At 37.3% G+C, this 12249-nt stretch overlaps 1 protein-coding gene across 5 annotated transcripts in view; it reads left to right on the top strand.

Annotated features, from left to right (window-relative positions):
* The window catches only part of FBXW7 (F-box and WD repeat domain containing 7), a 218356-nt gene extending 209702 nt beyond the window's left edge, over positions 1 to 8654 (top strand). For 4 of the 5 annotated variants that reach the window (XM_036091354.2, XM_036091283.2, XM_078069312.1 and 1 more), the window contains 4 exons: positions 992 to 1173; positions 3177 to 3402; positions 5423 to 5633; positions 6710 to 8654. In XM_036091354.2, coding sequence (XP_035947247.1) covers positions 992 to 1173; positions 3177 to 3402; positions 5423 to 5633; positions 6710 to 6978 — 888 coding nt within the window. In that variant the 3' untranslated portion in view covers positions 6979 to 8654. Of the gene's footprint in view, positions 1 to 991; positions 1174 to 3176; positions 3403 to 5355; positions 5634 to 6709 lie in introns of those variants that run through there. The other variant, XM_036091576.2, reaches the window with a different exon arrangement.
* Positions 8655 to 12249: the final 3595 nt, after the last annotated feature.

Genomic DNA, 12249 nt, shown 5'->3' with positions numbered 1-12249 from the left:
ATCTTTTTTTTTTTCCTTTTTCTTGGCTTAATATTTCCCACTTTTATTAACCATCTCAGTTATATTGTCCTTTTTAATCTTTTTCAAAACTATGATTGAGGGATATTTGTTTTTCTTTGTAAACTGCTTTGTTGATAACTTACCTGTAGTTTAGAAGTTAAGTAGATCATGTTAATTTAGGCTTATCTCAAGCCCTGTGAGATGAAAGTAAAGCAGATACAGTATTTAAATAGGAGTTTGAAGAAAAAAGCAGTCCAAGCAATCAGTTTCACTGCATGCAGTATTATACTTTAATGGTTCTGTGGTGAATACTTTATCTTTATCTATCCACTGGAGAATGTTTGCATAAATTAAGTAATTGACCAGCTAAAAAAACACAGAGGAAAATGTGAGGGAAAAAAACCTGTCTTTTAAAATGTCTTACAGCATGCTGATTCTTGGGCAAGAATCTTCTAAATAGTCCGAATCGGATGTTAAAATTTTTTAAAGCAGCTTCATATTTCCATAGTGTAATATTAGTTTTGGATTTATTTCAGAGTTTTAATATCTGTCTTTACTTGTCTAGAAGTACCTTGCCTGGCTCCTAACTACTGCCTTGGGGCAGATTCAGATGAAATGTGGTATGTAGCCACACCTAACACGGTTGGCATTCTTTCATTGAATCCATTCCTATGGAAGAAACCAAGTTGCAGTTTTAGCATTATTTCATCAGAGACCAGGCTGGAGCTGTCATACTTTAATGAGAAGTGTTTTACTTTCTACAAACTTGTTCCTCAGTTGTATCTGTGTGTTTAATATGTAATGCTACTGAATAAGCAAAGCAATAAATAGTGATGGTATCATGTTATATTGATGTGAAAAATTATTTTCTGATGTGCCAAACAATAAAATTTTATAAATAACTTTACCCCAAATTTTAATGAGCTACTGAAATGTTATGTAAATCATTTTTCTTTCTACCCAAAAGTAATCATCTTAAGTGTTTTTCCAGTGTCTGAGAACATTAGTGGGACACACAGGTGGAGTATGGTCATCACAGATGAGAGACAATATCATCATTAGTGGATCTACAGATCGGACTCTAAAAGTGTGGAATGCAGAGACTGGAGAATGTATACATACCTTATATGGGCATACTTCCACTGTCCGCTGTATGCATCTCCATGAAAAAAGGTAAGGGAAAATCCTGTAGTGGTTGGGAATTCTTCCTCTGTTATTTGTGAATTTGAGGCTTTCTGTGTAGAGTTCAGTTGTATAGTACAGTGTTTATTAGAGAGAGAGTGATAGTATCCTCTTAAATTAGACTTTAATTAGTAGACTTCAGATGTTTCTATACTAGCAAAGCAGTAGTGTATTGGCTTAAAATTGGGAGATTGTCTTTAAATTTACTTCTTCATTTAATGGCGTTGTTGGCTTCCTCCTTGAAACTCTATTCTCTAATCTTGGGTGGCACTTTATTGTTCTGTATCTTTGATGACTCATCATCTCCAAAACAATCTTTTTCTTTCTCTCTCTCTCTTTTTTTTACATTTTTATCTCTGCTCCTGGGACAAATTCAGTTATTCAGGCTTCCCGCTTCTGAGTCTTTTTAATTACCCACCCACCCTACCCGCAGTCCATCATATCCCCTTATATCTAGACAAAAACTGAGGTCTGCGGGTTTTTGTTGAGTCTCTCGTTACCGATCACCTGAACTAGTGACATAGCTTTCACACTTGGTTTTCTCACCTGTTACACAGCTGACAGAGAATCCTTTTCTAATTATGATAGTATCACTGCCCTTTGAGAGCCTTCTGTTGTCTATCGAATCAAGGAAGAAATCCTCAATCCAGTTTTCAAAATAGTTTCAGCCAAACCAGACTGGCTTGCCTTTTTTTCTTCTCAGTGCCTTTACTGTTGCTTTGATCTCCTCCTCAAAGCCCTTCTGTTAAAGTCCTTTCGATCTTCTATTGGCATGTCTTCACAGTACCTCGTTAAACAAATGCGATTTCAACTTCATTTGTCATAAAAGGTCTCTCTGGCGGTCCTTACCATGAATCCGCTCCCGTCCTTACCTTTAATTCTATCCACAACGTCTTTTTTGTGAAAACCATTACATTAAGCAGATTTCACGCTAGATTTGTAATATGTGAAGAAAAGTACTATTTCATTTGTAATTTGAATCTACTTTGAACAGTGTGCTCTATTAAAATTTGGGGGGGTTGACATTAAGAAACCTCGTATTTCAGTTTCCATTATATTCTGACTTAAATCTCTCAATGCTCCTTTCTACTCTTCCAAATGTAGAAACTGTGGCCTATCTTTATCTCTTAAGACTAACATGAAGATACCTGAGTTTTCAACTCTCCTTCGTAATCCAAAGGTGCTTGCGATATTTGTATCACTCCGGTCTTCAGAAGAGCATAGCTTTAATAATGTTGGGCCAATTTTTTAAGGGATTTCTGTTGCCTCCCCATGTGTATCTTCCAAAATCTGCATATCTTAATACCTCCATAGCCTACTGACTATAATTATAAGCATAAGCAGCCTTTGTTTGAAGATATTCTAAAACTGGTTAATTTTACCAGAATTATAATGGTATAAGGCACACAATCTTTAACTGTTTAAATTCCAAATTCAGATTTGTTTTGTTGAATAACATTTATTAAATGTTTTCCCTAGTCACAAAGAGAATGTATGTTCATAATTACAATTTTGGGAAATGGCACAAAGAATAAAGAAGAAATACAAATTTTTTTAAAATACTACCACCAGAGTTCTCCCATTAACATTTTATACATGTTGCCCACATTAGCATTTTATTTCTAAAATCAAAATCTTATTGTCTATATTTGGAGCTGGCCACTGCTGCTTCTGCTTCGAATACAATACAGCAGTTTTCAGGCCATCCCACAGAACCCCGGGTGCTGCACAGCCACTTATAAATGTGGGAAATGTGGGAACCAAGCAGGTACAATTCTAGGCTTCCCAACTTCCCATCCCAACCAGAGTAACTTGACTTTTGTATGTTTATATCTCAAGGTTTTACATAGGATTTCTTTGAAAACAGGTGTTCCTGCTTAAGAAAAGAAAAAATTCAATAACCACTGACTTTATATATCATGTTTTCTCATGCTATTAAAAATTCTAATACTTTTTTTTTTTTCTGTCCCTCCCCTCCCCCCCCCCCCCCACAGAGTTGTTAGCGGTTCTCGAGATGCCACTCTTAGGGTTTGGGATATTGAGACAGGCCAGTGTTTACATGTTCTGATGGGTCATGTAGCAGCAGTCCGCTGTGTTCAATATGATGGCAGGAGGGTTGTTAGTGGAGCATATGACTTTATGGTGAAGGTGTGGGATCCAGAGACGGAGACCTGTCTACACACGTTGCAGGGGCATACTAATAGAGTCTATTCATTACAGGTAAGAGATCATATCTCTCCTATCCCTTAGGTGCTTTACTGATGAATCATGAGATTGTTTTACTCAGATAATCGCTGTCAAATTGCTGATTCAATACAATCCAAAAAAGACAAATCAGATTATCCTGTTGTTTACATATGCTTTAAAATTGGCATGAAGAAAGCATAAATTTTTAACTGATTTAAATAATTTGTTTCAGTTTTTCTGTGATCTGTTGTTCCTCTAAAATACAAATATTTGTCTTGGAACCTGAAACTTTGGAGCCCCAAGTTTTACTATATTAATTAATGGGTAGATAGTCTCATAGGAAAATAACCTGGATTTTAATAAACTCCTTAGCAGAGGATTAATTTGGCCAAAAACTGCCCCTTTGCCTTGATAGCTGAAAGTTGATGGACCATGTAATTGTGATCCATTCCCATTCAAAGTGGAAGCAGAGCCTTTCTCCATCAGACTGCTCTACCATCAAAGGGCTACTGATTTGTAGTCGAAGTAAATTTGACTAACCTGATTTTTTTTGTTTACATTTGAACATGATATTCTTGAGTGAGTTGTCATATTTTTGAAATTGATAGCTAGATTAATAGCAAATTTAGAAAATGGGTCTTGTTTTATTTTCTGAAAGCATTTTCAAGTTGAAAATTTTTCCATTACTTATACAGTTTATTTACCAGTTACGGCCCATTAGTGATTCGCAGATTAGTACATAGTCCCAGTTGCTGACAGTTCTCTATTCTTGGAATATTTGGCTCTTAATTTGTGGAATACCGTCTATGTCACAAAATATTGATATATAATAAAGATATATTAACTTAGAAAAGGTTATGAATTTGGAGGAGAGGGAATTGGCTGAAGTTGTTTTTATGTTTTGTGATATGTTCAGAACCTTAACGAATATAATATTCTCATTTAAGTAAACCATTAGATTGAGAAAAGAGGTAGCAATACTATTCTAGATCTTCTAGGAATTGATATCTATTGACTTTTAGTATAGCTGGGAAGCTGGAGAAGAGGTGCTATATAGCTTGCTTTTGTTATCAAAATGCCACTTCTTGTAATTCCAGATGTAATTATCTATTGGTGCATTTCCTAATTAGCATTTGGTTCTTGTAAATGAAATTTTTATTTTACGTACAGTTTTTAATGGAAATTTTATTTTATTTTATTTTTTAAGATTTTATTTATTTATTTGACAGAGAGAGAGAGATCACAAGTAGGCAGACAGGCAGAGGGAGAGAGAGAAGCAGCCTCCCTGCTGAGCACGGAGCCCGATGCAGGGCTCGATCCCGGGACGCTTTGATCATGACATGAGCCGAAGGCAGCCACTTAACAAACTGAGCCACCCAGGTGCCCCTGGAACTTACTTTTAAACATCTCATGAGAGTTATCTCTAGTCTTTTCATGCCTTAGGTGTGTTAATAAACACACAAGCTATGTCAGTAGTTTCAACTTTCTGTTGGGAAGTAAGATTCAAATGGCAATCCTTATTGAATGATCCATGATATTTAGCTGATCATCTTTGGCCAGATGATCTGAAACTGTGTTCATTTTAGGTGTTTTGTTTTCTTTTAATTGTTTCTGCATCTAGTTTGAAGCCACTGGCCATAAAAAATTAGCAATTCTGGGGGTACCTGGGTGGCTCAGTTGGTTGAGCATCCGACTCTTGGTTTCTGCTTGGGTCATGATCTCAGGGTTGTGGAATCGAGCCCTGCGTTGGGCTCCATGCTCGGCAGGGAGTCAGCTTGGGATTCTCTCCCTCCTCTCCCTCTGCCCTTCCATCCCGCTCTAAAATAAATAAATAAATCTTTTTTTAAAATTTTAAAATTAGCAATTCTGATAGAAGCTTCTGAGAATATACACTGTAGATTTGCTTGATTACCTGCACTTTATCCTGTTACCTCATTTTATTCCTGGCATTACCTCTTTCCCATGCTTTATTTTTCTCCCTTGTAGGATTAAGGTCAATAAATAATATCAAGAATATCTGCACTTCTAGTCTAATAAGCTGTGTCTGTTGTAGTTTGATGGCATCCATGTGGTGAGTGGATCTCTTGATACATCAATCCGAGTGTGGGATGTGGAGACGGGGAATTGCATTCACACGTTAACAGGACACCAATCGTTAACAAGTGGAATGGAACTCAAAGACAATATTCTTGTCTCTGGGAATGCAGATTCTACAGTTAAAATCTGGGATATCAAAACAGGACAGTGTTTACAAACATTGCAAGGTAAGTCTTGGCTACTCAGCTTTAGTTGTGTTCATTAAAAATGGGATTGTTAGTCAAAAGAGAAATACAGAGCTTTTATGTCACAAAAAGAATTAACCTCATACAAAATGAAAATGCTTATTTTGGATAAGTTTCTGAGCGTTTTCACTCTGACTTGACAGAACTAGGCTACCCTTGAGAAATTGTTTCAAATTGTGTTTTTAATATAAAATTGTTTAATCACTTCCTACATGTACAGGTAATTCGACCTAATCTTAAAGAACAATGTGAAGAAAGATCTCGGCCATATCATAGAAGCAACAGACTCTTTTTTTTTTTTTTGAATGTTTTTTTTTTTTTATTTTGAATTTGTAGTCCAATTCTAAATTAAAGAGCTACCTTACTGGGGTAAAAAGAACATCTCTAATCTGATAGAAAATTGATTTGGCCTCAACTTAGACCCTTTAACCATCTGCTTAACTAGGATGGAAGGAATAATAGCACCCAGTAAAATGAAGAAAAAAACATGTGAAAGCCACTAATATTAAATGAGGCACAACAGTGTTAACATCTTATGTCATGATTAACTTCTTTTTATTGGTCATAGCCCTAAAAAGTGTTTTTTCATTGAGGCCATTTGGTGGGCTGTACTGCAACTTTTTACTCATTGGTTGTATCTGTTCCTCAGAGTTTTGGAATTGTGGTCATTTCAGCCTTTGCCTTTGAGTGGTCAGTTCCAAGTAGTAAGGGTGGTAGATTTCGTGCCCATTCGTCCATCAGCAGAATACATGAAGCTGAGCTATTTACATCACCACTAAGAAAGCTCTTATTTGCACAGCCGGAAAACAAAACGTGTGCCTGGTAGCTAACCAAGCTTCGTGGAAGACAGAACTCTTGAAAGTTAATGTTTCAGTTACAAATAACTACCAGATTTTCTTGCAACCCTGCTGATCCTAAAATACTCATAGATTCTAAATATGCAGCATTTTAAATATTTCATTTATTGTATGTTCTAATGTAGAAGGGTACAATTACAGTGTAACTTACCCATACCCATGATTTCTAACCAGTAATTTAATTCCTTTGGTTTTGCCTAGGTCCTAACAAGCATCAGAGTGCTGTGACCTGTTTACAGTTCAACAAGAACTTTGTAATTACCAGCTCAGATGATGGAACTGTAAAACTATGGGACTTGAAAACGGGTGAATTTATTCGAAACCTAGTCACATTGGAGAGTGGGGGGAGTGGGGGAGTCGTGTGGCGGATCAGAGCCTCAAACACAAAGCTGGTGTGTGCAGTTGGGAGTCGGAATGGGACTGAGGAAACCAAGCTGCTGGTGCTGGACTTTGATGTGGACATGAAGTGAAGAGCAGAAAAGAAATTTGTCCAAATGTGTAGACGATATACTCCCTGCCCTTCCCCCTGAAAAACAAACAAACAAAAAACAAAAACAACAGAAGAAAAAAGCAAAAAAAAAAAAAAAAAGAAAAAAAGGAAAAAAGAAAAGAAAAAAAAAATCCCTTGTTCTCAGTGGTGCAGGATGTTGGCTTGGGGCAACAGAGTGAAAAGATCTACAGACAAGAAGGAAAAGAGGAAGACATGACAAACCGTAACTGACAAGAGAGGCGTCTGCTGTCTCATCACATAAAAGGCTTCACTTTTGACTGAGGGCAGCTTTGCAAAATGAGACTTTCTAAATCAAACCAGGTGCAATTATTTCTTTATTTTCTTCTCCAGTGGTCACTGGGCAGTGTTAACGATGAAGCTTCGTTACAGATTCTGTTAGCCTGGCCTTTTACCACTGAGACCTAGGAAGGGGCTGCAATAACACCCAAACAAGGACTGGCTGACTTTCTCAGTAGAGAGCATCTGCAACAAAAAGTCATTTTTCTGGAGTGGAAAAGCTAAAAAAGAAAAAAAAAAATTACTGTGAATTGTTTTTGTACAGTTATCATGAAAAGCTTTTTTTTTTTTTTTTTTTTTGCCAACCATTGCCAATGTCAATCAATCACAGTATTAGCCTCTGTTAATCTATTTACTGTCGCTTCCACATACACTCTTCAATGCATATGTTGCTCAAAGGTGGCAAGTTGTCCTGGGTTCCGTGAGTCCTGAGATGGATTTAATTCTTGATGCTGGTGCTAGAAGTAGGTCTTCAAATATGGGATTGTTGTCCCACCCCTGTACTGTACTCCCAGTGGCCAAACTTATTTATGCTGCTAAATGAAAGAAAGAAAAAAGCAAATTATTTTTTTTTATTTTTTTTCTGCTGTGACGTTTTAGTCCCAGACTGAATTCCAAATTTGCTCTAGTTTGGTTACAGAAAAAAGACTTTTTGCCACTGAAACTTGAACCATCTGTGCCTCTAAGAGGCTGAGAATGGGAGAGTTTCAGATAATAAAGAGTGAAGTTTGCCTGCAAGTAAAGAATTGAGAGTGTGTGCAAAGCTTATTTTCTTTTATCTGGGCAAAAATTAAAACACATTCCTTGGAACAGAGAGCTATTGCCGTCTGTTCTGTGGAGAAACTTTTCTTTTTGAGGGCTGTGGTGAATGGATGAACGTACATAATAAAACTGACAAAATATTTTAAAAATATATAAAACAAAATAAAGTTGCTGGTCAGTCTTAGTGTTTTACAGTATTTGGGAAAACAACTGTTACAGTTTTATTGCTCTGAGAAACTGACAAAGCAGAAACTACTCAGTTTTTGTAGTAAAGGCGTCACATGCAAACAAACGAAATGAATGAAAAAGTCAAATGGTTTGCCTCATTCTCCAAGAGCCACAACTCAAGCTGAACTGTGAAAGTGGTTTAACACTGTATCCTAGGTGATCTTTTTTTCCTCCTCCTGTTTATTTTTTTTTGTTTTATTTATAGTCTGATTTAAAACAATCAGATTCAAGTTGGTTAATTTTAGTTATGTAACAACCTGACATGATGGAGGAAAACAACCTTTAAAGGGATTGTGTCTATGGTTTGATTCACTTAGAAATTTTATTTTCTTATAACTTAAGTGCAATAAAATGTGTTTTTTCATGTTAGTATGCCTGTTTCTTCCACTGAAGTAAATAATACTTCATTATAAATATTTAGGGTTTGTCTCTAATATTTAAGATATCAAAGTCTTGGTTGGTTTCTTTGCATTCCTTGTAGTGTGACATAGAGATAAATACTTCCTGTTTCATACAGCTGAAGTTTCAAACAGCAGGCCTGTTTCATGCAGCTAAAGTAAGAATAATGTGCCTAGAATGTAAATTTGGTTTATTGCCTTAGACTATAAAGGAGGACACTCCACTGTGCCTATCTCTATATAACATTGGATGTATAAATATGAAAGCTGGGCCCCTCAAAGAGTCACAAAACTTTTGTGATGGCTACAACTGGAATTCCTATTTTTTTAAAAAAAGTTCATTTTTAAAATTTGACTACATATTGAGTACTTACCAGGAACGTTCTGTGCGTTATCTCTGAAGCCCCACCCTCCCTGAAAGGAGCTACTGTTCTCTCCTTTAAAGGTGAGGGTGGAACTGGCTCAGACTGGTTAGGTGATTTGTCAGAAGTCAGATAACTAACTAGCAGAAAGCCAGCATTCACACCCATGCTCTTCAAGAAGAAAGAGACCTAGAATTTTGACAGACTTTCCAAAAGCGGAGTTTTGGAAAAAGTAAATCATTCTGGTGGTACTTTCAGGCTCTTCTGTTGCTCTTTTAGTCAATAAATCTGATATTTTATAATATGAGTGAAAATAGCAGGTTCGGTCTCCCACTCACCTCGTCTATATAACATTTTATTTAATCCCTACATTTAGTCACCAGGCCATAGATGAAAATCTAAAACTTAATAAAAACAGATGCTGCTTAGAGAATACATTTCTCACAATCATAAAGTGTGTGTTCTTTACTCCTAGAGCAGCAATTCTTGGGCCTCAAGTTCCAAGAGCTACTAAAGCTGAACATCAGGGAGTGGGGCCCAAGAATCTGCATTTAAACTAGCTCACCTGGCGAGTCATGTTCACAACTTAGAACCACTGCCTTAGATCCCTACCATTGCCCATTTGGTTTATTATTCCCCAGCACATTACAGGCACAGAACCATCAGGGAGAAGTGACAGGTTAAAGGAAAAGACAGAAAAACCACATGGCTAAACACAGGCAAAAATCACTTTAGGTCTTGAGTGCAGGGACGAGCAGCCCTGCCTGCTTTAGGATAAACCAGGGCATAGCCCAGAGCCATTACTACTGTTCATCGACAGCCCTGAATGATCAAGAAGTTGTAATTCTATTTGGTAATCTTGAAACTGCTTGATTTTTCATAATACAAATGTGGCTTACCTGTAATATAATTAAAGAAAAACATCATCTTTAAAAAAATGTACATTATAGAATAAAATTGAGCTCACAGGATTTGCAGACAAATAGGTGGGAATTCAAATCCCAGTTTTGTAGTACTGTCTAGTTATGGGAATTTCATCAGATTTCTTGACCTCCTGTTTCCTCATCTTTTAGTATGTAGACAATACCCACCTGCTAAGGTTATTGGAGGGATGAAGAGAATTGTTACAAAGCATGTAACACACCAGTGGCACTTCAATCTCAATAAATGGTAGCTACTGTTAAAACTTTAGGAAAAGAGACCCAGATAATTGTAACTTTCTATATTTGGGAACAATTGAATGTGTTTGTGACTCATTCAGGTACATAATAAAAATAGCATTTCTCTACATAGAGCAATTTACGTTTTTTTAAGTGGAGTCACCTAGATTTCTCATTGGAGTCCTACCAAAACCCTGTGAGGTAGACTGGTATGGAGCACCTCAGTGATTTTGTACACACTTCGGTGTTCATTAAATATCATTTTATGAGTAAATGAATAATCTTTCTTGCAGTGGACCTGTTCCTGCAAGGGAATATGCTAACCTCGTTCTATAGGAATTAAATTGTCAGCGTGGTAAGAAAGGTTGCAAAGGGAACCCTGCTTTATGGCCTCCTCAGTGAAGAAGTTCACCACCTCCTGTAACTGAATTTTTAAATCTTCACACCAGAATACAGGCAGTTCCCACATTTAGGTGTTACAAGTTCCTAAAGATCAAACACTGCCTGAAACTAAAGCTAAAATTAGGACACAGAAGTAAACCCATAAAGGCCCATAAGAGGTGCTCAGTAAGTACTTGTTGAATTGAGCAAAGGGAGCTTACTGTCTTTTATTATTATTGGAATTGTTTATAATTTTGATGTTTTAAAACTCCCTTGCTGAGATTTCAGTAACCACAGCTATTTCATGAATCGGCAACAGCCAATGCATACCACATGGTTAAGTACATGTTCCAGCCTACTGTTTTGTTTAATTTTTAAAAAGTAATTGACATTCAATTATATGTACTGTTTTTAAGCCACTTTTTCTATAGCCTTTGAGCTAATCTATTAGAAAGTCTCCTTTCTATTTATCCGAATCCATCAGAAGCTACAATCAAACACCAAAAACGACTGCTTTTCTCTCTCCGGAGTGAAACAGGCAATCAAGGGCAGCCTCCCCAGCCCCAGGCTGTGCCGTGCTTTTGGTACTCTTCTCCCTCACACACTCACTGCACTTGGCCAAACAAAGATGCAGAGGTAGAGGAGAGCAGACACCTGGAAGGAGCCTCCAGACTCCATCCTGGCTTCTGTAACTCCTCCCATTCCAGACTGCAATCTGGTAGCAGTAGGTCTGCGTGGCGGGAGTGGCTCATGTTAACATTTTTTCCTGAATCCTTCTCTCAGACACAGCTTTATTCATTTTCCTTCTATTAGCCGTCCTCCGCCCCCGATAAAAATCAGTTAGGATTATGACCTGTACTCCGTCAGATTCATCAGCCAGTAAAGGATTCAGCCTTGTGCCTTACAGCAGCTCTAGGAGAACCTCCTGTTTGTAGAGCCAGTCTACTGATAGAAAACGGGGTTTAGTGTTGCTGATGAATTAATTTGAATAAATGCTTCTGGCGCAAGTGGTTTTATGTTCCCTGCCTTACTGCGTTTTGAAGATTACACACACACACACACACACACACACACATACACACACACACACACACACACACACACGAATATATTGGAACCTCCGAATAATCATGTTCTCATTCGTAACATCATTTCCCATAAGCCTTTTCCCTCTTCGTCCATGAAAAAAAGAATGGGCCATATAAAGGGAAGGTGTTGGTAGCTAAGAGATTTCCTAAGTCTTTTCCAGGATAGATCAGTGGCTGAAGAGGATGTGTGTGTGTTCACACAATGTTCCTGGAGTCCTGCATTAAGCAACCGTATGGTAATTTGAAAAGTTGATGCCTAATTTTTGATGTTGGCATTTTCTCCTGCCCCGGGACATGGATTTTGAGTTAGACTCAAAGTGGTTGCACCCAGTTCCCTTTTATTGGGAGTGCCTAGTCATTGATTTGAATTACAAACAAAAATAACATGGCATCATTCACTAGCCAATGTGTTTCATTATCCATTCGGTTAATACTAGTGGTGCCCAATGAGTGAGGGTCTCACCAGCTTCGTCTTTCTGCCACCTTCTCTTTCTAGGTGGAGGAGACCAAAAAATATAAAAAGTAATTTCAAAGGTTCTTCAGGGAAAGGGAACACCAAAAACTGAAAGGACTCA

Source organism: Halichoerus grypus, chromosome 3, assembly GCF_964656455.1.
Source record: "Halichoerus grypus chromosome 3, mHalGry1.hap1.1, whole genome shotgun sequence".
Taxonomy (NCBI): Eukaryota; Metazoa; Chordata; class Mammalia; order Carnivora; family Phocidae; genus Halichoerus; species Halichoerus grypus.
Note: the sequence above shows the minus strand (reverse complement) of the source record. Positions and strands in the feature narration are given on the sequence as shown.